At 56.7% G+C, this 23,336-nt stretch overlaps 2 protein-coding genes and 1 long non-coding RNA gene across 7 annotated transcripts in view; 2 read left to right on the top strand and 1 right to left on the bottom strand.

Annotated features, from left to right (window-relative positions):
- Positions 1–16,022, top strand: part of ITGB4 (integrin subunit beta 4) — a 29,838-nt gene extending 13,816 nt beyond the window's left edge. For 2 of the 5 annotated variants that reach the window (XM_086762081.1, XM_086762080.1), the window contains 21 exons: positions 384–487; positions 924–982; positions 1,598–1,621; positions 1,787–1,935; positions 2,012–2,191; positions 2,752–2,900; positions 3,252–3,456; positions 4,365–4,525; positions 4,871–5,051; positions 5,257–5,394; positions 5,928–6,110; positions 6,313–6,444; positions 7,463–7,663; positions 8,571–8,744; positions 9,237–9,410; positions 10,326–10,475; positions 11,162–11,350; positions 11,609–11,764; positions 12,200–12,364; positions 12,803–12,919; positions 13,516–16,022. In XM_086762081.1, coding sequence (XP_086618207.1) covers positions 384–487; positions 924–982; positions 1,598–1,621; positions 1,787–1,935; positions 2,012–2,191; positions 2,752–2,900; positions 3,252–3,456; positions 4,365–4,525; positions 4,871–5,051; positions 5,257–5,394; positions 5,928–6,110; positions 6,313–6,444; positions 7,463–7,663; positions 8,571–8,744; positions 9,237–9,410; positions 10,326–10,475; positions 11,162–11,350; positions 11,609–11,764; positions 12,200–12,364; positions 12,803–12,919; positions 13,516–13,658 — 3,134 coding nt within the window. In that variant the 3' untranslated portion in view covers positions 13,659–16,022. The remainder of the gene's footprint in view (positions 1–383; positions 488–923; positions 983–1,597; positions 1,622–1,786; positions 1,936–2,011; positions 2,192–2,751; positions 2,901–3,251; positions 3,457–4,364; positions 4,526–4,870; positions 5,052–5,256; positions 5,395–5,927; positions 6,111–6,312; positions 6,445–7,462; positions 7,664–8,570; positions 8,745–9,236; positions 9,411–10,325; positions 10,476–11,161; positions 11,351–11,608; positions 11,765–12,199; positions 12,365–12,802; positions 12,920–13,515) is intronic. The other 3 variants (XM_086762083.1, XM_086762082.1, XM_086762084.1) reach the window with 3 other exon arrangements.
- A 288-nt stretch (positions 16,023–16,310) lies between these two features.
- Positions 16,311–21,057, bottom strand: GALK1 (galactokinase 1). Its single transcript, XM_086762413.1, has 8 exons — positions 20,736–21,057; positions 19,858–20,047; positions 19,409–19,528; positions 18,792–18,927; positions 18,223–18,404; positions 17,850–18,000; positions 17,244–17,406; positions 16,311–16,509 (listed from the first exon to the last, which is right to left on the bottom strand). Exons 1-8 carry the CDS (start codon positions 20,901–20,903, stop codon positions 16,438–16,440), a joined length of 1,182 nt encoding a protein of 393 aa, XP_086618539.1. The 5' UTR covers positions 20,904–21,057; the 3' UTR covers positions 16,311–16,437.
- LOC147598527 (uncharacterized) lies at positions 19,958–22,524 on the top strand. Its single transcript, XR_015260562.1, has 3 exons — positions 19,958–20,066; positions 21,989–22,047; positions 22,154–22,524. It is a non-coding gene; the product is annotated as an uncharacterized LOC147598527 (long non-coding RNA).
- The last annotated feature ends 812 nt before the right edge of the window (positions 22,525–23,336 follow it).

Below are 23,336 nucleotides of genomic sequence, written 5' to 3'. Positions count from 1 at the left end.
TCGAGGGAAGCTGAGCAGCACGTTCCTGTGTCCAGCAGGACTGCCGGTAACCCTGGAGACCTCCAGACAGCCTGGCCGTGTGGTGGATGTACCCTGCATGTGTCTTAGTCTCATTAGCTCAGTGACCGAGCCTTGATTTCACTTCCTTATCAATCCCAAGCCACCCCTGGACATTGTTTCCTTTGCTGTTTTCTGGCTGGATCTGTTCCCAGCTTCCCAGTTAGCTCTCCGTTCTCAGAGGGTTTTCTCTGCTGGTGCTGGGGTGCTAGCGATATGGCATCTGCACACCAAGCATCACGCACGTCCCCATGCTTCCAGCTCTTGGCAGGGTTGTTTTTCTGGCCAAGAGGGAAGGAGTCTGACGCAGAAATTTATCTTTCCAGTTCCCTATGGGCTGTCTCTGAGGCTGACCCGGCTTTTCACGCAGAACCTGGTGAAGCCGGACACCCGGGAGTACGAGCAGCTGCGCAAGGAAGTGGAGGAGAATGTATGAGCCCGGGCACGAGGGGGCTTGGGGTGGGACTGTGGGACAGCCACACCAAGTGGGTGTCAGCGATGCTGGGGAAGGGAGAGCACCCCTTCCCTGCAAACCCAGCTCTTGAAAGGAAAAGGCAATTTTTCCTCTTTCTGAAAGAAAGCACAAATTTTAAGATCATGATTGTGAGAATTATCAAAGCTTCACGTTGATGAGATTTCACGTTTGCTTCAGGGCACGTGGTCTGAAGCTCCTGTTTAGCTTCAGTCTGCAGCCTCTTGCCATGTCCTGGGGAGAAACCGCGCGGTGATCTCTGCCTCGCGTGGCAGGGCGAGGGAGGAGGACCTGGGGATGGCCAGAGGGCTCTCGCGTTTGCTGGCAGCAGCGGCCGCTTGCTGAACACAGTAAGCGAGGGACGCAATGTGAAAGGCCCTCTTGCTCCCTGCAGCTGAACGAGGTTTTCAAGCACGTCCCCGGCTGCCACAAGCTCCAGCAGACCAAGTTCAGGTGAGTCGCTGGGGAGAGACCTCCTATGGGGCAGGGTTCCCCCAGGGCCCTGCTGATGAGGAAGTGGACTGGAGGGCTGGGGTGTGAAATCTGGGATGCCGGGAGGGAGCGTGGTCGCTGAGCCATTCCCAGAATAAGCGCAAGCCCCGTATGGTGTTTCATCCACCCAGGGCTGCAGTGCAGAGCTCACACAGCCTCAGCTGCTTCTGGCTTTGGACTTGAGACTCCTAAAGACAGGGAGAAATCCTGGTCCCGTGCTGTTCAGTAGGAAAATTCCCACTGGCTTCAAAAGTTTCAGCCCTGTGCAAAGTTAGGGTGCCTGGGGCAGGACGGAGGAGTCTGGGGATGCCAGCGCTGAGCCGGGAGCATTATCCCCTCCCTGGGGCTCTGACCAGCTGTCATCTCCCGGTGGGCATGTTCCTCACTGCACGGGGAAACCCAGGGCTGGAGCGAGCAGCCAGACAGGAGGGAACATGCGATGGGGCCACGGGCTCTCAGGATGGGTTGGTGCCCGCAGGGCAGCTGCCGCCGCTCAGACCTGCACAGAGCTGTGGTTCACGTGGAACTTTGTTTCCCCAAATGTGTTAGTCACTCTGATTTGGTTTCTTTCCCCAGGTTACAGCCCAATTCTGGCAAAAGGTAAGAGGAACTCGCAGCCCTGTCTTGTGCTGCTTCTCCCTCTTTGTACACAGCCGTGCGGGGTGACTGAGTGCCCCGTGCACTCACTAGCCCCTCCAGCTGCTCTGAGAGATGAGCAACCCTGGCTGCAGCTCTTACTCGGCTTGCTCTTCCCGCCGGTCGCAGGCAGGACCACACCATTGTGGACACAGTGCTCACCGCCCCTCGCTCAGCCAAGCCAGAGATCATCAAAGTGATGGAAAAGCACGTTTCCCACGAGGCTTTCAATGAGCTGAAGGTTTCGCCGGGTTATTACACTGTGACCTCAGACCAAGGTAGGGAGCAGAGCCCAGCGCTCCTGGCTGGGCAGGGAAGGCATTTCCCACCTTTCACAGTTGCCCCTTCCCCCAGATGCTCATGGGATGGTGGAGTTCCAAGAGGCCGTGGAGCTGGTGGATGTCCGTGTCCCGCTCTTCATCAGGGAGGAGGATGATGATGAGAAGCAGCTGCAGGTGGAGGCCATTGATGTCCCTACTGGCATCGCAGAGATTGGACGCAGGCTTGTCAACATCACCATCATCAAAGAACAAGGTGAAGGGCTGTGACTGTGGCACATGATGAAGGGAGTTTGTGTTTGAGTGTCCCATGTCCAGATTGACTCATGTGGTTTCTACGGAAGGTGCGGCCTGCGTATCTGAGCTCCCCCAGATCACAGACCACAAATTTGCATGGTGACTCCTATCTTAGGTCACCTGGGTTTAAAATAGAGCATCTTTTAAAGCATCCAAAGGAGGGTGATCATGCCTGGTGACAGAGACATCACAAGTTTAGATGCTACCAATTCCATGGCAGATCCAGGGTTGACCATTTGCCTCTGCTGCTCCAGTTCATAGGCTGCTGGCGTAAAGTGAAACCTCTTCGCTCCTGTGCTGTGCTTGGGGCAGGTGGATGTCTGCAGCAGCTTGCGTCTGCTTCCCATCTGGTTGTTTTGAGCGGGGAGCACGAGTCAGCAGTGGTTAAGTCTCCAGCCCATGCAGTGATATTTCATACACAGTTCACAATCATGGGTCATAGGAACTCTGTTCAGGGAGGACATCTGCATGTTTGTAATGTGATTCTTTGTGTATTTCCTTCTCTCATGCCCCTTCCAGCCAGCAGCCTCATCACCTTCTTGCAGCCAGCCTATTCCCACAGCCGCTTTGATAAGCTGGCCAAGATCCCTGTCCTCCGGGAGATCATAGACAACGGGAAATCCCAAGTCACCTACAGGACCCGGGATCTCACTGCCAAGAACGGCAGGGTAAGGATGATGCTCCTGGCCCTGGCAGGCAGGAAGGAGTGGGCACGGAGGGCTGGGAAGGAACTGACACTGGGGCTGCAGAAGGGTCAGGCTGGTGGCCTCAAAGGGGAGGGGGCTGGGGAAGGGGAGACCCCAGGCTTGATGTTGGCACAACGGCAGAGATTCCCCTCCATCCCAGCACCTCAGGGACCTGAGGGGCTGCTTATGCCTGAGGCACAGGGTACCAGCTGTGCCTGTGCTGTGAGCACTGGGAGGGAAGTGGGGATTCACTGGGAGACACGGGAAAGCTCTCTGGAAGCCTTCTCACGGATGCTGTGGGCTATAATCACGCACGTCTTCATTCTGCTCCAGGACTACATCTTCACAGAGGGTGACCTGGTTTTCCAGCCCGGGGAGACCCGAAAGGAGGTGCAGGTCCCCTTGCTGGAGCTGACTGAAATAGACACCCTCCTACACAACTGCCAGCTCAAGCAGTTCGCCATTGACCTCCTCCATCCCAAGTACGGCGCCAAGATTGGCCGATACCCCCAGACCACGGTGACCATTGCTGACCCAGGTAGGGGCTGGCAGCCAGGTGGTGGGGAATGGCAGCTGGGGTGTGGGACTCCCACACCGGACAGCCCACCCTGAGGTGGTGGACAGAGCTCCCGGCTCCTCACCCAAAAAGCGGCCATGAGGAGGTTCTTCCAGCTCCGACTGGTAGATTTGGGCCTCCCTCTAGAGGCATTAGTGGGTATAGACAGTGGGTGGAAAGAAGATGGATCGTCTACCTCACAAAAGGAAACAGTGGATTCTTCATTGCTTTTCCTTGGGGATTTGAATAAAAAGCTATTAAAATAGAAGAGAGATGGAACTTGCCATGAGCAGCCTTGGTGGTTCTTGTGGCTGGACAAGCAAAACGGTAAGGGTTGTCATCAAGTGGGTTGATAATATAAAGGTGTTTATCACCTTTACTGGGGGTACAAGAAAGTCCCTTGTCACTGAACCAACCAGAACCACTTCAGGGGCAGGCACTGGGGCTGGAGAGACTCCAGAGAGCTCTTGGCTGGACTTGGTGGGCTTCTAGGAGAAGCAACTGGGCAACTTGAGAAGGTTCTGCCTGTCTCCATCTTCTCTCATGGGTGCACAGAGCGAGTGATCAAGATGTTGAAGTGTTATTAAATACATCCAGATAGAGCAAGAAGGTGATCTCTTATTTTTTTTTCCTACCTGGGCAGCCCGTGAGAAGCAGCGGGAAGCGTGGGACCTGGTCGGAGTCTGAGCCCAATTCTCAGTGTGGCTTTGGGGGATGTCATCACCAAATGCCTCAGTTTCCCTTCCCTAGGATGGGGATTTACTCCTCAGAAACACTTTGAGAGGCTCACTCAGTATAACAGGGCAATGCTGGAGAGAGGCACACTTTCCTCTTTTCCTTTCACACGGTGGGACTAGCACTGATGCAACCTTTCTTCCTCGTGTCTGCAGAGGTGGTGGATGGTGTCCCCTCGATAACTGGCATGAGCCAGGTCTCCCAGTCCCCCAAAGGCCGCCTGAGTGCACCACTTAATCCCAATGCCCACGCTCTCAGCTCCAGGGAAATTCGCTTCAGCTGGTTTCCTCCACCGGGAAAACCTCTAGGGTACAAGGTAAGGGGTGAGGGGGTCCCATGTCAGGTGTTTCATGCACAGTTATTTGTGCCGAAGGGCTGGGGAGAAGATGCCCAAAGGAGGGAGCAAGCTCACCTCCTCTGGCCCCCTCCATCCTTGAGGGACCATTGCTGGGTAGATGTGGGATTTGCAGGAAAGATTCCTGGTGGGTTCTTCTCCCTTTCCACCACTTATCATGAAATGCCCAGGCTGTTCTGGCTTCCCATTTCAGAGGAATCATGCAACACCCCATCTTTCCCAGAGCAGATCTGATCAGAGATGGAGAATTTCTCACCCCTTATGGTGAGGATCTGAAGGAATCATGGCTTGCTCTCGCTTTGCCAGGTGAAATACTGGATCCAAGGGGACCCCGAGTCAGAAGCCCATCTCATTGATGTCAAAGCACCATCAGCAGAGCTGAGTAACCTCTACCCCTTCTGCGACTACGAGATGCAAGTCTGTGCTTACAATGCCATGGGTGAAGGGGCTTACTCCGACATCATCCACTGCTGCACACTTGAGGATGGTGAGCACTTTGCTTCCTGTCACATGGGAGCAAGTTGGTGCCTCTGCATGGGGTCAGGGAGCCAGCCCTGAGCTTCTGATGGTCTTGGGGACAAGCACTGAGCAGCTCCCACTGCAACCCAGCTGCGACTGGGGGAGCTATGGGCATCTGCACGCGCTGGCTCCCAACTTGCGGTAACCTGGACCCTTTGCTCTTGCCTTTCCAGTCCCCAGTGAGCCCGGCCGTTTGGCTTTCAACGTCGTGTCTTCCACTGTGACACAGCTGAGCTGGGCTGAGCCTGCAGAAACCAACGGCGAGATCACTGCTTATGAAGTCAGTTATGGACTCGTCAACGAGGACAATGGTAAGAGCTCATTTTCTGACCGACCAGGCCGAGGGGCTGGAGTACACCTTCTGCAGGCTGGGCTGGTCCCACGCAGCAGAACCAGGACAGCTCCAAACTTGTGAAAACTGGGATCTGGAGGGGTCACTTCTTGATGGAAGGAGTACAGAAAAATCACCTCTCGGGATTTAATCCTGCGAAGCCCAGAGTGATCTCCGTTCCCCTTCACTTCTATAGTGTTTTGTGTTGGTTTTAATCTTAAAAACTTAGTTCATAGATCTAGACCTAGGGCTAGGGTGCCAGGAAGATGCTATTTGGTGACACACCAGCAACAGGAGACCTCTGCTGTAGGCTGACTTCAGCGATCAGTTTGGGAATTTCCCCAAGATGATGTCATGCCTGGCGTGAGCAGCCTAAATAGCTGCTGCACCTTGTCCCAGAGTCAGGCCGTGTCCTGACACTAAACCCCAGCGAGCCTGTTGGCCAAGGCCAGGGTGCTGCGGATCCTCTGTGTCTCATGACTTCATGGGTGACAGCCATACCCGTATTTGCAGTCCCCATTGGCCCAGTGAAGAAGGTGCTAGTTGAAGACCCGAAGAAGCGCATGGTGCTGATAGAAAACCTGCGGGAGTCCCAGCCCTATCGCTACATGGTGAAGGCCAGAAATGGTGCTGGCTGGGGACCGGACAGAGAAGCCACCATCAACCTTGCTACGCAGCCCAAGCGCCCAATGTCCAGTGAGTTACTGTCCTGCGTGGGTGGGGAGTGGGGCGCAGGAGCCGTGCCAGGGAGTGCTCCCCATCACCCCAGCTGCTTCCCCACATCGAGTTCGCTCTGCTGCACTGGCCACCCTGGTGAATGCAGAAGGCCCGCCTGAGCGTGGGAGGCCCGTGCTGTTTTGAGCTGCTTGTCTGATGGCGCTTCCCACCTCTCCTCCAGTCCCCATCATCCCTGACGTCCCCATCATCGATGCAGAGGGAGGTGAGGACTATGACAGCTACCTGATGTACAGCGCAGATGTGCTTCGCTCCCCAGCTGGCAGCAAGCGTCCCAGTGTCTCTGATGATTCAGGTACATTGCTTGGAGTTTTGCAAAGGTCATTTTTAACACTCATTTTTCCTTAACAACAGCTTTCAGCAATGCCGCTCCTTGCCTTCTCATGGAGATGGGGAGATCCAGGTCATGGAGGTGGTGAGGATTGGCCATCCTTGTGGATGCACAGTAGCTGCATCCACTGTCACTTGGCTAGCGACAGTGTAAATAAGACCAGTGCCTCCTTGTTTTAGCCATGAGGCAAAGAGAAATCTCAGCGTGGGGTGGGAGGAGGACCTTTTCATGGCCGTCCCTGCTCATCTTCCCTTCCTGTTCCCATTTGGCTGGACCACGAGAGTTACTGTCAGCAGAAAAGCACTAGCAAGGCACAGACATCTGAGTTCCTTGGATGCTCAGGGTCTTGGCCAAGCCAACAGAAGGGAACTCGCGGAGCGCTGGGAAGGCAGTGACCTCTCTTCCTCCATCACTTCGCTCTCTGAATGAGGCTGGCTCCCTTGCCTTGTACTGGGACAACAAGGGGAAGGTGGGTGACAAGTGAAATGATGAGGCTTGTCAGTAGGATCCGGAGGGTCTTCCCTGGGGGATTCTCCAGGGCCTGGGATCCAGGAACGAGTCTCTGGTCCTTTCAAAGAGCAAGGGAATGTGAACACCAAGAGTCCGGCCACCCCAAGTACACGTCAAGGAGTGAGGAAATCTCTCCTGAGCAGAGGACAATTGTCGCAGACTCTTCGTGACAGGGACAGGCATGTGGTGGGACTTAGACTCTTGCCTTTTGTTGTGATGGACACAGGGCTGGAAAACAGGGTTGAGGAACCACATGCATGTCATGTTCCCACCATCCTCCATCTACCAGTCACATGATAGTTGCACCGCCTGAACTCATCAGCCAACGCTTGGCGAGATGGGCTGTGAACGGGGGTCATTCCCACTGGCGCCTTGCCCCTTCCCCTCCTCTGCAAGCAGCACAAAGCTGGTGGGTAGCCCGCTCTGTCCCCTGCAGATCATGCCAACACCAGTGCTTGCATTGTCCCAAAAGGCTCCAGGTGGAAATATGTGCAGTTGCTGGGAGAAGACTTGGATCTTCGCCGCATCACCTGGAGGCTCCCACCTGAAACCATTCCCCGCCTCTCTGGCAGCAGTCGCTTCTCCTCGGACACCGAGGGTCTCCTCCATGAGGAGGACAGCGACACAGCTACTGGCAGCCTGAGGAGGAGAGGGACACCGCGGCCCCAAGCAGGTGAAGGACAGCTTCGTTACAGCACTGAGTGTCCTGTCTCGTCCTGCTCTGAGCCAAGGGGCCAGTGGCTGGGATCTGCCCCAGTACATGTCCCCTTCTTCCCCTTGTGTGCCCATCCTCATGTTGGTGTGATGCGCTGTTCACGTGCTGTAGTCTGCTTCAAAACCTTGTCCTGGTGTGTCTGCTCACAAGAGTGTCAAGGTAACCCCCATCTCGGCACGGACTTGGGAGCCTGCTAGCAAGCTGATTCTACTGATTCTACAAATGCTGCTGGACCTTCAAGGCAGGAGCAAACTCAGATGATACCTCCTAAGTGCCACCTCCAAGGGCAGCTCCTCACCTTGATTAAGTGCCCTGAGCTTCTGGGGCAGATCTGCTGGACTGTTAAACAGAAACCACTCTCTAATGGGTAGCTGATCTCTCCTGGCCTGCTGGGAAGGGATGGGGGTTCGTCAAGGACCAGAACAATGGAACAGAGTTTGCTTTTCAGATCCAGCTGAGATGGGATCCAGAGTGATATTTGGAGAAACCACCTCCATAAAGGGCTGTTTTCCTTCTTCTGCCTTCTTTTTGAATCTGAAATTATAAACCTGTGCTTGCATCTATGGAGAATACAGCAAGAACCACAAGGCAGTGCCCCAGCGAGGCCGAGGTCTGGAGTTACCTTGGGCACCACGGGTGTCTCTGGTGCTGGGTGTAGGGGAAAGTCTCTGTTTACCTGTTTGTTTCCGCATCACCGTGTTGAGTGGTTGTAGCTTGTTCTAGATGTAGTACTCCAGAACAACCTTCCAAGCCGAGATGCAGCCAAGGCAGGGTGCATCGTGACGCCTCCTGCTTCCTCCCCATGAAAACTGGAGCAGCAGCCCTGCCCACAGCCACGTTCCTCATGGTGTGCCCTCTTTCACAGAGCACTTGCTGAATGGCCGGGTGGACTTCTCCTTCCCTGGCAGTGGCAGCAGCACCCTGACCAGGACAACAAACACCAGCTACCACCAGCTGAGCTCACACATGCAGCAGGAGCACAGGGTGATGGGGAGCTCCTCACTGACCAGAGACTACTCCATGATGCTGATGGGACACGGTGAGTACTGTGGTGATGGGACCTGTCCTTCCCTTCCCACCCCCACAACTGTCTTCGGCCCCATGCCCTGCAAGTTCTGCTGGGGCGAGGACTGTGCTCACAGCTAAGGGGGCCTATGAACCAGAGATCTGGAAAGTCACGTCCTCACCACTGACGTGCAGGTGCCTTGCTAAGGCCACCCTGCTCCCAGGCCAGTCTGGAAAGTGTTCCCATCCCTCATGTGCATAGCGTTCAGGAAAGGCAGCTACATCCTTATCCTCACACCATGAAGCACTCTGGGAAGAGCATGTCTCTTCTTCTTACTCTGTCTAGCAGCACGGTTGCCTTTCAGCTCCACGCGTGTACCTCAGCTGGTGCTGACAGGAGGTTGTTAAAAGGCTCTTCAAACCCGAGCATTAAAAAGTCATCTCTGCAGGAGCTAGCACCTGGGCTGAACCAGCTCTGGACTCTCCAACGGTGTTTTTCTCTCTTTCTCTTGCACCGCTTCTGTAGATTACCTGGGGAGACTCCTCCCTCCCATCCATGAAGATGCTGGGAGGACAGTTCCACAGCCCCGGGATGTGGGTTTCAGGAGCAGGGCACAGGTGAAGGGTTACTACCCCAGCACTGGCTTTCGGGACTCTATAATCATGACTGATGGGTCCGCAGGGATTTGCAAGTACATAGGTACAGCTTTGTCCAGTGTCTCCTCCCAGCCACGCACCCCGTAACAGCCAAGTTGCCATCCACTGCTCGCTCCAAACCCTCTTTCCATGGCTTGCTGTGCGCTGCACTGATCTTCCTCCTGACTCAGCCTGTGCCTCCATCACATCACCTTTCCATTTGCAGGTGACTTCAGCTGTGTCTCAACCCACCTGAGCTGATTAATGCTCACCATCACTGCCACCATGCTCTAACGAGCTGATCAGCTCTTTGTCCCCATCCTCTTCATTCCTAACAAGCTTGTTGTTCCCAGTCTTAGCCCACAGGCCTTTGGGGGACTCCTGGGAAGAACGTGTGCTCCATATGAGATGTACCTCTGCAAGTGCCTTGGCCAAAGCCCTGTCAATAAGGGGCTTCAGTCCCCGAGTGTCACCCGGGAGGCTGCTGTGCTCGCCGTGAGCCTCGTGTCCCAGTGGGCTGAGTTGGGGGGAGACAGAGCACCCGGTCCTGGCCCCTACTGCCCCCATTCCCTTGAACAGTCCCTGGAGGTGTTGGGCTATTTTAGCTATAGACTAGGGCCAGTCTTAACTGAAGATGTAGGTGAAGCTTCTGATAGACTGGACAGGGTGCTTCAGGGTGAGTGAGAAGGGCCGCACATGGCACCCTGGCCCACGCTTTGGTCTCTCTACAATGGGGCATGAAGCTTACCTTGCCTTGTCCCACCCCGTGCTGGCACCCCAAGGCCATGGGACGTCACTGTAGGTGTGCGGAGCCAGCCAGTCCCTCATGACAGGGCAGCTTGCAGAGATGACATCTCACCGTGTTCTCCCCAGACCATCAGGACCATTCCATGCTTCCGTGTGCCGCTCCCTCCTCTCCCCCAGCCCCCTTAGCCCCTATCCCCAAATCTCCACCCTGATGTTCCCTTTTTTGCCTCAGACTCCAGGCTGCCGCTGGGCATCCCTGACACTCCCACGCGCCTGGTGTTCTCCGCCCTGGGGCCCACCTCCCTGAAGGTGAGCTGGCAGGAGCCACACTGCGAGAAGGAGGTGCAGGGCTACAGCGTGCAATACCAGCTCCTCAATGGAGGTCAGTGAACAGGCGGCTGGTGCCCACCGGGCAGTTGGTGGTGGGAGTTTCTGGTGGTGGAGAGTCTGGCCTGGGTCTTCTCCTGGGCAACTGTCTCTGGGCGACCCTGCTTGAGCAGGGGGGGTTTGGACCAGATGACCTCCAGAGGTTTCTTCCAACCTGAACCATTCTAAGATTCAGGGACTGGTCCCAACTCAGCTTCTTGTGTAGCCTTGAGGAAACATCTCGGCTACCTCACATCTCCCGTTCCTCATTTCTGCTGAGGGAACATTTTCTGGGGTTGCTTGCAGAGTCACTTCTCCTCCAAAATACCTTGGAATGGTTCTCTACTAGCCCCAACACCTTAGTTGAAGGTTTTTTCATCACATTGCACTTGGAGGAAGGATTGCAATAAAAATTTCTTATTTTTACATGGAACTTGGGGCAGTGTTAGTGAAAATGTAATTCTCTTCAGATGAAAATCCTTGAGTTTTTAAGAAGCTATTGTTTGTCTCAAGCCTCTTCTGGAACAACACCTTGTCCTGCACTGCCAGTTGTTGGTGGCAAGGTGTGATGGAGGTGGCCCCCGGAAGGGCCCCGGGTGTCTTTTCCAGGCAGTTCATTTGAGATAGAGTTTTGGCAAACTCATGGCTCTGTCTTTGCGCCTACAACATGGTGCTGACGTCCCCCTTCCCTGTGCGTCCCAGGAGAGGTGCACCGGCTCACCATCCCCAACCCCAGCCAGAACTCGGTGGTGGTGGAGGACCTGCTGCCCAACCACTCCTACATCTTCAAGGTGAAGGCGCAGAGTGAGGAAGGCTGGGGCCCCGAGAGGGAAGGAGTCATCACCATTGAGTCCCAGGTGGACCCGCAGAGCCCGCTCAGCCCTGTACCAGGTGAGGTGGATGGGGGACAGGAGGAGGGTGGCACTGATGTCTCTGCTGCTGTTTACAGTGCTGGTCTTGCTGTTTTCTCTCTCCTTTCCTTCCTTTCATTCAGAAATAGGAGCTTCTTCCCCATACACTCACCTTCCACTAGCTGTCTAGACAGCTGAGACCTTCCAGCTCATTACACAGATGCTGCATGAATGGATCCCTCCCAGGCTCCTTCTCACCACCTTCTGCGATGCTGACCCCTCGCTTGTGTCCCTGCAGGGTCACCCTTCACGCTGAGCACACCCAGCGCTCCTGGACCGCTGGTTTTCACTGCCCTCAGCCCTGACTCCCTGCAGCTCAGCTGGGAGAGACCCCGCAAGCCCAACGGGTCCATCTTGGGCTACATGGTCACCTGTGAGATGCTGCATGGAGGAGGTAAGCTATCAGGCTGTGGAAGCCCAGTTCCCTGTGTAGAGCACAAGGTACCTCCAGCAAAGGCAGCAACCTGCTGCATTTTTGCTGGGACCAGCAACAAAGCTGTCTGCTTACATCACTGCAAAGTGGGGATGCGAGGCCGATTCTAGGCCTGGGAGCTGCGGGACCCTGATGCTCTGTGTCATTGCATGGTGTGGTGGGAAGAGGAAGGACCCATAGCTTATTACAGCCCAAATCCAGTGGGAGTTGTTTGTTATGGATCACCACGGTACGAAAATAGGGTTGTCTTAACCCCTAGCAGAACGGGGTACGACCAGTCTGTGGATGGTATAAAGCTTAGGGAAGGCCAAAACAGCAGCCAGAGTTGAGGGGAGTGTGTTTGGAGGGACCACCACGCCTGTCTGTCTTCACTGCTGGTATGTCTGTGTGGAGCAGGGGAGCCAAGGAATATCTATGTCGAAGGAGACAACCCAGAAACTACCCTGACTGTGCCCCACCTGAGTGAGAACGTCCCATACAAGTTCAAAGTGCAAGCCAAGACCACTCAAGGCTTTGGGCCAGAGAGAGAAGGCATCATCACCATCGAATCTCAGGATGGAGGTACAGTATCACGTCTTTGTGGAGACACAAAGACAAGAAACCTCTCAGAACAGGGAACACAACTTCTGGAGTCCCTCTCCAGCTCTGGTAGCGACTTCACCTCCATGAAAGACATGGAGGCACTGTCTTCCACGGAGACAATGCTATGCCATGTGAGCACCATCCCAACCTGATGCACTGAGTGAGGGAGGATCATGAGAACCTGCCAGTGTTTATTTTATTATGAAACTTCTGTCTTATGCCTGGTCGTAAACATACCTGGAGGCAGCTGCTTATACTGCAGAGGTATAAGACACTCCAGTCCTCCCAGTTCCTCCTAAACCTGATGTCAGCAAGAGAAACCTCCTGAGCTGACTGTTGGTACTCACCGTGCAGGATCAAGGGGTTGGAAGCTCCTTGTCGTCTCCTGGCTGAGCTGTCACTTTTCCTTCTCTTCAGGCACTTTCTCCCAGTTTGGAGGACAGCAGTACAAGAGAGAAGAAGTGTACAACTTCCCCACCGAATACACCACCAAAACCAGCATCAGCCATTCTTCTCTGGATCCCCACTTCACAGGTAGGGGCTCAGCGTCTGCTCTGAGACCCCTGGCCAGCAAAGGACAGTTCTACTCGTCCAAAGGCCTGAGGGTGCCTTTCCTCAAGTGTCAAAGGCAGGGGGGGAGGGCCCATCAGGTGGGGTGGATGAAGAGGCCCAGACCCTTTCCTGCGCAGTGTCCCTGCTCTGCTCTAGAGGCAGTGGCAGGGGTTTCCCCACGTGCTGCCCAGTCACGGAGGGAATGCTGAGTTTTCAGAGCCCCCAGGAGTAGGGCTAGGGACCAAATCCTAACTCTTCCTGCAAGGTTAGACCTCTTCAGGGCAGGAAAAAGAAAGAAGTGTGATAACTGTCTTTAATTACATCAGTGTAGTTGTCCCATGTTGTCCCCCGTGAGTTCAAGGACTCACGGGTTCATGCTGCAAGATGAAGAGTATGGGAGCTGTTCGGAAATCCTTCTTATTGACTGCCATAGCAAGGTACTGAACCACTCAATCTGCAGAGGTTTGTCATCACTGAAAGCAGTGTTTAACTGCCAGGACTCATGGGGCAGGGCAGGTCCTGTTCCCTGTGACCCTGTACGTAGCGCAGCATCCTGACCACTGAGCTTCTCATTGCAGACGGCATGCTGATGACGACCCAGCGAGTGGAGAGCGCCAGCAGCACCCTCACCAAACAGGTCACCAAAGAGTTTGTGAGCCGGACCGTGATGTCCAGCGGGACCCTCACCAAACAGATGGAGAGGCAGTTCTACGAGGCCTGAGCCAGGGCTGGCCGCCCGCTGGCAGGACACTGCCGCACAGGTAGCAGGGCTTTGTGGAACGATCCACGGGCGCTTCATCCAGACGCTGCCGTGGTGCCTGGGCAGCTCCGCCTGTGGGCAGAGACCCTGCACAGCACTTCAAGCTCTGCACCTCTCCTCCGGAGCCCAGTGCACTCAAAGCTCTGGCACAGCTGGGTCATCAGGTGTGTGCTCATCCTTCAGGGCTTGCTCACCCTGTCTTGCTCTGAGAGACTCAGTTCTGCAGAGTCCACAGGGACGTCTTCCATGAACAACCTCTGCTGACCCCAGTACCATTCTTCAGTGCCCATCCATCCAAACCCACCTGCTGAAAAGCTGGTGGCTCGACAGCTCCGCCATCCCCAGATAAACGGAACAGAACGATTTATTCTCAGGGCCTCAGTTTTGAGAGCTGGCGACATCCTGATTTACAGAGGGTCACTGTTTCCGGCTTTGCTCCAGGCTCTCCAGCAACTTGCCTGTTCCACTGGAGATGGTTATTTTGTTCTGCTTGGGGGGTGGCTTTTTGGTTTTTTTTTTACATGAGAGCTGCAAGGTAGGGGTTTGGGATAAGCGATGCTTTTTTTTACTGCACCTATTTGTGTCTACCCTTCGCTGCTACCATTTGGTACCACGATAGCAAAGTACAGCCTTCCATTTGTATAGCGTTATTCATGATGGCCTCTAACACTTTTTTTTTTTTTTTTGCATACAATATTGTACAGTTTTGGTAGTATATATATAAAAAAATACATATGGATTTTATTATTTTATAAAAAAAAAAAAGGAGGTGGATGAGATCTATGCTGAATGTGCAGGCTACACTGGGGCTGTGGCTGCTGAGAAACGTGAACAACTGGAAGAAATCAGTTAAGGGCTTGAGCCAAGGGCCACTAAACCCTGTGGAAAGCCTGCTGAGCTGGTGGGCTCTCCTTGGCCCTTATATCCTACAGCAGTGGAGACTCCAGCAGGTGGCTGCAAGTGGCCAGACCCGCTCCCTGCACAGCATCCACCGGCCACACGCTCTACAGCCGTGGCACATGCACGCAGAGGGGCTGCGAGCTGCCTGCAGGCGAGGGATGGGCACGGCCCAGGCAAGCGGTGCCTGCAGATGGGACCAGTGCCTGGGATTTCTTACACAGCTGATGTGGAGAGCATGAGACTTCTGGGCAGAAGAAGTTATGGGGTATCTTTTAAAAGCCCTTTTGCCCAACAGCAGAGTCTATAAAGGGGTCAGTGATCCCTCAGCAAACACAAGGAAAGAGCAAGCCTAGGAGCAGCAGGCTCTTATCATCCTGAGCCCTCGGCTTTAGCTGTCTTCACACAGCGCTGGGTGCAGGGCAGAGCTGGGACCTTGCTGGGCCTTCTCTCCTGGCGCTGGGCACGCTGCCTGGCGTCTCGCTGCCCTCTGCCAACAAGAACAAGGTGGCTCCATGTCTTGTGAACAGCGCCTTTCCCTGGCGTGTTCCAGCTGCACAGGAGCAGATGAGGATCCTGCCCGAAGGAGCAGCTGCCACCATTCCGGGCTACAGCTTCCAACCAAAACAGCAGCTGCCTGGTCGCCCTGGCAGCATCGCCTGCCTGAGCTGATCTGACGCTGGACCTTGGCTTTTTTGTGGGCTGGTTTACTGGGTGGCTTTTAGGGTTGAGGTTTTTTTGGGTGTGTGTTTGTTTTGGTTTTTTTTTTGACTCAGAAGACTTTCCAGCACTGACATCACCAAGAGCTTCCTCTCCTCTCCAGGCTGTTCATTTCAGTGGGAGGGTTGTACGCATTTGCGCCAAAGATGCATGTGGGTGAGCAAAGTCCACAGGGATCTCCAGGACTGCAGCTGAAGCTAGGTCAGTTTTGAACTTGGGTCAAGAGATACTTCACCAACCCTGCGGTTTTACTGTGCCTTCAAGAAGCACTTCTTTTCCCTGAGCAAGTACTAGTGCCATTGGCCTGCCTGCATTCCAGCTCCCATCTCACGTGTGTGTGTGTGCCGTCTCCTGCACAAGGACTCTGGGACCTTCTCCCTGTGTTTTGTGGTCCAGGGTAAAACGCTAAATACAGCCTCAAAAGGGAGACCCGCTTCCAAGCATTTTAATCAAAGAGTATGTTGATATCTGAGAGAAGAGCACGGTCTGTCAGCTGCTGCTTTCCAGGGTGTCACGTCGTCCCTGCGCGCAAGGCAGCTGCGCACCAATCCCATGTCTCACACTAGAATGGCGTCACTTCTTCATTTTCATCTGCTCGTTAGGGCTGGTGGTGTTTCAGCCATTCCAAGGTTGCTCCAGCAGCCCGCTCTGACAGCGGGTCTCCGATCAGGTGGCTTCCTCTTGCACTCAATAAAGGTTTTCTCTACAGTCTGCCTCTTCCCTTCCCCCCTACCCCACCCCCAAGAAAAAAAGCCATCCCCTATCTGCAGCAGCAGATGAAGGACACGTGTCAGAAGCAGATACCCAAGCAGGGGCTTCTGCCAAGTGTCAGTGCTGGCTGCTCCTCCACCGCCATCCCCTCCTGCGACTGCAGCTCCAGAGGCACTACCGGACCTGGTTATGGCTCGTGACACCAGTGCGAACTGGAGTTAAACCAGTCTCCGCTGAGGAAAGGTCCCCAGTGACTGGTGTCAGAGCTCAGGTGCACACAGAACAACTGTGCAAACATTTTGCATTTATTGGGCAAATGATGCAGACAGACAAACTGAGTCCCTTGGGAAGCGAGGAAAGCAGCGGCCTCTCAGAGGGAGGCAATCTCCGCTCAGGCAGCGTGGTCGCTCCTCTACAGGGGCAGCACCTTTGCCCCTCCGGAGGGTTTGGTGAGGTAGAAGGTGGCTGTGCCGCTGTATTTCTCCTAGGAGACAAGAGGAGCAGTAAGAGCAAGCAGGAGGCTGGGCTAGGGGCTGGTGCAGGCAGGACTCGCTAGAGCAGAGGAAGGCCCTGCCAGGTCAGCCCAGCCTCGTGTCTGGCTTAGCTGCCGCTCCAGATGGTTTCTTGGTGCTGTCCTGGCTTCTCATCAGACAGCAGAGGCACAGTCCTTCCCCTCTCTCCTCATTTCAGACACCTTCCTCTGCCCCTTCCTTATCGCCCCCTGCTATTTATGGGGTGCACCATGATCTCATACAGCAGCAAAAAGAGGCTCTGCCTCATTCACAGCCCCCCCTTTCCTGACACCCTCATTAGGCTGGTGTTTTCAGCTACCAGTGCACGCTGAGCTGCTGAATTAGAGAACACTGATGACAGCACTGAGATCTTTTCTGGGCTATAACTGCTGGTGTTAAGCTCAGTATTGCCTAAGCTCGACTTGGATTACTTTTCCCTAGATAGATTTAGCCTTCCTGAAGCTCACCTGGCACGTTTTTCACTCACTTCCCCAATGCAGTAAGGTCCTTGGGCAGTTGCTGAAGCCGGCGCAGTGCTGCACTGCCTGCAAGAGCTCAGTAGCATCCACAGACGTGGGGCTATCCCCGCACAGCACCAACCCCACGTGCCTCAGGAGCCCAGCTTCAACAGCATCCCCAGGTCATGCCCCTCAGTGTGTCCTTTGGGATCTTTAAGTCAACCTCCCAGCACTTTTCTGCCACATACCTGGATGTGGTGCTGTGTCCTCTCTGCAGCCCTGGCCTCCAGCAATGTCACCGTGCAGCCTCCAAAGCCTCCCCCGGTCATCCTGCTGCCGTAAACTCCATCGACCTCCAGGGCTGCAGCCACCAGCTCGTCCAGCTCCCGGCAGCTCACTTCATAGTCATCCCTGGGAGAGGAGACCCCTGGTCAGCCCTGTCCTGCACCTCGGCCACAGCCCTGCACTGCAAATGGCTGAAACGCGTCTTGGTGCAGCCACTGCCATAGCAAACTGCAGCAATGCCGGATGCCGCAGATCCCGGCCCAGCTCTCTGCCTGTAAGCGCACGCATACATGAGTGAGGCTGCGAGCAGCGGGGACCCACTGGGCACTGCTGTAAGCATCATGCCTCTGTGATGTACGTGACTGACTGCCTCATCCCAGCACCCTCCCGCACAGAATCCTGTGGGGCTTTCCCTAAAAGTCCCCAGCAGGCTGAGCCGTAAGAGACACCGGGCAGGACATGGCTCTGGCTGACCCCGGTGCTGCACCCACAGGCCAGGGAACCCCATGAGGCCTCGCTGCCAGTGGCCCCAGCACAGCCTGCCCTGCCCAGTGCCGGTATATCCTCACCTGAGGGAGTTGTGACTCTCCACCATCAGCCTCCCAAATGTCTTGTAGTCCCTGTCCTGCAGTGCTTGCGCTGCCTGGGCTGTCCGTGCTATCTCACTGATGACATGCCTGGCCCGCCGGAACACCTCCTCGCCCAGTTGGCTCCTGGAAGCTGTGGAGTCAGGCACATCCTTGTGGCAAAGCTGCTTGGCTCTGGGGGATGCTGCCAGGGGCAAGCACGGCCACGTCCTACAACCTCACTTCTCCACTCACAGCACGCTCCTGTCCTGGTGCATGCATCCACCCATCCACCCGCAGTCTCAGCCTGTGCTCCGGCGCACCAAGCGCCTGCTGCCCCACGGAGCAGCCAGACCGATGGAAGGACCATCCCCACCTTCCAGCTCAGCCATGGTGGCATCTCGCAGGCTGGTCTTGCCGAGCGCTGCCACCGCCTCCTCGCACTGCCGCCGGCGCGTGGGGTACTCGCTGCCCGTCAGCGTGTGCCGCACGTTGGAGTTGGTGATGAGGATGGCCAAGCTGGCGTCAGTCAGCGGGACAAGGACAGTCTCCAGGGACCTGCAGCAAGAGCTCAGCACAGGCCGTACGCCCGTTCCCCCTGCCTGCTCCAGCCCTCGGCCATCCAGGAGAGGCCATGTCACAGGCAGCTCCTGCCTCCACAGAGGCAAAGTCTAAGTGGTTTAGGATTCCGCTCCAGCATTACACGCCCTCCCAATTATTAGTCCCATAACAGCCCCTAATGACTTTGCAGGAAAGACAGCCCAGGCAAGCAGCAGAAAGGATGCAGGAGGAGGAATCAAGACACCGGAATGAAAACACAGGGAGCCCCAGCCCCGCGACGAGATTTTGTGCTGGGTTCAAGGGTTAACTCGTCTATTTAATTTGCTCATCCCCACTGCCTGAGGAGGTGGGCACAGCACCGCGAGCTCAGCGCTCACCCCTGACCTGCAGTCAATGAGCAGTGCGTGGCCTTCCTTGCCCATCACGGATATGAACTGGTCCATGATCCCACAGGGCATGCTGGCAAATGTGTGCTCCGCTTTCTGGCACACCAGCGCCTTGGCTACCAAATCACCATCATCTGTGCCAGAGCAGAGGTGCAGGTTATCAGCTCTGGGACCTTTGCCCCTTGCCCTGGAGCAGGGGGAGCAAACGAGAAGGTAAAGGTTTTCTTTCCCACGGAATGGGGTTTTGCTAAAGCATCAGCTGCGGGTGTTGGGTCCTGCACAAGTGCACGGCATCTGTGCTAGTGTGGGGCCAGCTGGATGTGATAATTTGACACTGGTGTCTCAGATCCCTCCGTTTTTGGAGACACAAGGGTGAGGAGAAGGTACTCCCAAGGGAACATCCTCTCACCCCACTGGCCAGCCCCAGGGGTGGTCCATGGGCTTCAGAGGTGTGGGCAGATCAGGCTGGGTGAACCGGAGGAGCCCTGCAGCCACAGTGGTGCCAGCTCCAGCTGCGACCCACCCCACAGCGGCGTTTCCCCAAGAGCTGCGGGATCTTGCTAAGGGTACCTCAGGAACTGAGGCACCAGGGGCCAGGACCGGCTGCTGCCTTACCGGGGCAGAGTTGCTGGAGGAAGGTGTAAGTAGCCACCTCCAGAGCGGCGGAGCTGGAGAGGCCCCCGCCCACGGGGATGTCACTGGCTATCACAGCACTGAAGCCTGGCACAGGACCACCTGTGGGAAGAGACGGGAGACAGGAGGAGAGGGGCCGCGAGCTGGGGGCTGCCCTGCCCCACAGCTCACAGGGAACTGAGAGGAGTTTCCATCCAAGATCCCATTTTAAAATGTAGGGTGACCCATGGCAGAGTGTGACCTGGGCATCCTCCCTGCCCCAAACACAGGAGGCTGGGGAGCTGAAAGCGTCTCTGCTGGAGCCAGGCCCCAGTAGCAGCTGCAGGATTGCACTGGCACTGGAAGAGCCCCTGCAGCACACCAAAAACAGGGCCTCAAGCACCAGTGCCATGTGGAAGGGTCTCTAACCCACCCAGCAGCCGGGGACCTACCCTGGTAGTGCTGGATGACGCCCTTGACATAGTTGGCCCAGCGAGGCTGCCCCGGGCTCAGAGGGCTGCCGTGGCGGGGAGCCGGGAACTGCACCCTGTGGGGCTCGTCCGCCTCCACCGAGGTGGTGAGGATGGAGATGGTCCCGTCCTGCTTGGGGGATCCCACCAGCACCGTCCCCAGCTGCAGGGCCTGGGGCAGAGGGGGGAAGGTGAGCTCAGACCCCGCGGTGTCCCCAGGAGCATCCCCACCCGCGGGGCAGCGCCCGACGCGCTCCCCTTCACTCTGCCCCCGCGGAGCCGCCGGCCTCCTCGCAGCGCTGAGCCTTCTGGCCATTTAATGCCGAACGGGGCCAGGCGCAGCACCGCAACGGGTGAAGCTGAAATGTTTCCGGGGAGCAGAAACCTGCAGCGAGGCCACGAGGTGCTCTGGGAAGCTTCTGTGCGTGCAGGGGAATTCCGCTGACCCGCGGCCACGCTCCTCGGCCTCAAAACAGGCCCGACCTGCGCCTGGGCGGGGGCTTTTCTGCCCAGCCGAAGGCGTGCGGGAAGGCCCGGCTGCCCCGAACCATCGCTGCCCCCAGAACGCCGCTCTCCAGGAACGGAAAATTGTTTGACGGGGTTGCAGAACAGCGGCTTCAGCCCCTCGGGGAGGGGGAATAGCACCCCCGGGGGGGAGTTAGGAGCCGGGCGCCGCGGTGCTGCCCCCACGCTGCGGGCCGCTCCGAGCTCCGCCCGTGGCGGGGGGGAGCCCGGGAGGGACACAGCCAGGGGCGGTGGGGGGGAAGATGGCGGCCGGACGCCCCGGGGGGCTGCAGGGCGGACCCGGAGGGCCGACACCGAGGGACCACGGGACCGGGGCGGCGGCGCACGGCCCTTACCATGGGCAGCACGAAGCCGCCGTTGTAGTCGGTGTGCTCGCCGATGAGGTTGACCCGGCCGGGGGCCCAGGCCGCCAGCACCGCCTCCCCCCCGAAGGCTGCTCCGTGAGCCCGGCGGGCGGCCGCCAGCAGCGGGGCCCACCCGCCATCCGCCGCCGCCTCCGCCATGGCTGCCCCGGGCCCGGCCCCGCTCCGCCTCGTTCCGCCCGCGGCCGGGCTCGAACCCGCGGCGCCGCTGCGGCCCGGGCAGCGCCGTTCGCGCGTGTGCGGCTCTGTAGGCGGGGGCCGGCCGGGGCCCGCGTTGCCCCGCCGCTCGGCTCTGTGTCGCGGCGAGTTCCACGTTCGGACCCCAAGAGCTCCGGGGGAAGGCGGTGGCCCCTCCGAGGGGGATGTGACCTGCCCCACGGCGGCTCCACGGGCCCTACGCAGCGAGGACGGGGAACAGGCTGCTGCGGTTTTTTTTCCTAAGCCAAATTTAGTGGTAAAATCAAAATATGCTGCTGCAGTGACAGGAAAAGAGGTGTAAACATCTAAACACTGTTTGAACCCGTCTGAGATTGGGCTAAGATTCACGGAATAGGAAAATTGCTTCTGAAGAGTTTTCTATGTCGTTTCTTTGTACCAAGGATGCCGGTGTAAGCAGACGCAGCGCCCGGCTCCGATGGGAGCTCGCAGCCGTGGGGCCCGGGCACGGATCCCGCACGAGGGGTTCAGGGCGGTAAAGCCCTGCGATGCCTTGGCGGGAGGCACCGCTCCTTCTGCAGCCGCGCTGCGGGGCCAGGGCCCCCCAGGACCATAATCTTTTGACAATGATAAATAGCCCCGTGTTAAACCCGTACCCTAGATGGCTTATAAATCCACCCGCGCTGCTGGTGCGTGAGCAGATTGCAGATCTCCGTCAGCGTAACTGTGATGTTCGTGCAGGAGAGCCCGGGCAGTTTGGCTTGGCATTTAGGGGGAGAAATGGAGAGAAAGTTGCTCGTCAGAAGTGTTTGCTGCGAGCCTTGGTCTGAATTTGGGGAAACCAGGCGTTGAGCTGCAGGGCTTCTCTTCCCGTGCTATCGGCGGGACCTTGGGATGAGCCAGCAGCAGCAGACCAGGTGCCACAGTGCTGGAATGCTCTCAGGGCCTCGCTCCCCAAGGCTGATGAGTTACGCCGAAAATGTCTTTATTCCAATATCAGCCATGTCCCCACGAGGCTGCGGCTGCTGGGAACCTGGCGGTGACACTGCTCCTCCATCACTGTTCTGCAGAGCCTTTCCTCTCACTGCTGCTGGTGGTGACAGAGATGGATTCCTCCCTGGACCTGCAGGTAGGGTGATGAATTGGTGGGGCGATGGCTGGCGCATGGCTGCTGGCGTGGGGCCCCAGCCCCTTCCTCACTGGGACCGGTGGTGCTGATGCTCCTTTGTTTGCAGAATTGCAGCTTCTTGGATGAAAGCTGGCTGCTGCCAGTAAGAGCTCATCTCTCCCCAGAGCCGTCCTCCCACCACCTGGCCCTCGCTGAGGAGTCAAATGAGGAAAATAAGGAATGATTTGGTGGGGAGGGATTTCCACACAGCTCTCCGCCCGGCCGGAATTGGCTCAGGTTCACAGGCACGAGCAGACCTGCCTCTGCCACCGAGGCTGGATCCAGCCTGCGCTGTCACCAGGACATCCCAGCATTCCTGGGAGTAAAACCGAGTAAGGGTAGTACCCACGCCTAAATTGCTGACAGAAATGACGTTTTTCCATGTTCCCTTCCCTGATTTCTTGCCCAAAAATCCCAATTTCCCTGGGCTGACCCAGATTACATGTCATTTGATTTTGTTCTTGGTTTTGCTTGGTGAAATATCGGTGCATTTATCGAGAACAGCAGGGATGCCTTGGTGTCTTAAAAAAGAAGAGCATCCCTCTGCTGCCTTTTTAACCCAAAAGAATCTCCCCAAAAGCTTGAGGCATCTTTAGGGGCTGCCGCACCGAGGTGCGGCACTGCTGCGGAGGCCGGGATCCCGCTGGCTTTCTGGTGTTTCTGACAGCAAGTGCTCCCGGCTGAACTGCCCGCATTTCGGGTCCCTGGCTAATGCGATGTGACAGTAAGTGCTGCTGCAAATGGCAGCGGCTTCGGGCAGGGCAGCAGCACTCCTCCGCCTGCGTGGGGAGGTGTGGGGCAAGGGAGGAGGGCTCATCGCTGAGTTAAGGGTTCACATGCTGCTTTGCCATCCCATCCATCTGGCAGGGTTGTTCCTGCAGGGTCTGGGCACAGCCGGACCTCAGCAGAGGACAGGGACAAGCAGCCACCGATGGTCCCAGCACAGCCTGGGGCACTGGGGAGCGGCCTCTCCCGGGGCTCCCGAAGCCCTGGTTTGGCATCAGCGCCAGAAATTATAGAGGGCAAGGGGTGCCCATCCTCCCCCTCCTCCTGGTCACGCTCCTTGGGCCCCCTGGGGCAATTGCCAGGGCCACTGTCACTGGCCACTGTCTTCCAGGTGTGTGTCATTTACGAGATGGTCCCGTGCTGAGAGAGGAGCCCTGGATCCTCCTCTCCTCTCCGCTCTCCAGCCGGATCTGGACACCACGGCACTCAAAACTCCCCAAAAAAAGGGGAGATAAATACCCTGC

The sequence above is a fragment of the Chlamydotis macqueenii genome, chromosome 18, assembly GCF_036417535.1.
Source record: "Chlamydotis macqueenii isolate bChlMac1 chromosome 18, bChlMac1.mat, whole genome shotgun sequence".
Classification (NCBI taxonomy): domain Eukaryota; kingdom Metazoa; phylum Chordata; class Aves; order Otidiformes; family Otididae; genus Chlamydotis; species Chlamydotis macqueenii.
Note: the sequence above shows the minus strand (reverse complement) of the source record. Positions and strands in the feature narration are given on the sequence as shown.

What these genes read in the sequence shown, in the direction of transcription:
- GALK1 (XM_086762413.1), bottom strand. Translation starts at nt 20,903, where the DNA reads ATGGCGGAGGCGGCGGCGGATGGCGGGTGGGCCCCGCTGCTGGCGGCC. An exon ending in GCACTGCTCATTGACTGCAG is followed by an intron (nt 18,405 to 18,791) that starts GTCAGGGGTGAG and finishes CTCTTGCTGCAG; the next exon opens with GTCCCTGGAGACTGTCCTTG. An exon ending in GAGAGTCACAACTCCCTCAG is followed by an intron (nt 17,407 to 17,849) that starts GTGAGGATATAC and finishes CTCCTCTCCCAG; the next exon opens with GGATGACTATGAAGTGAGCT.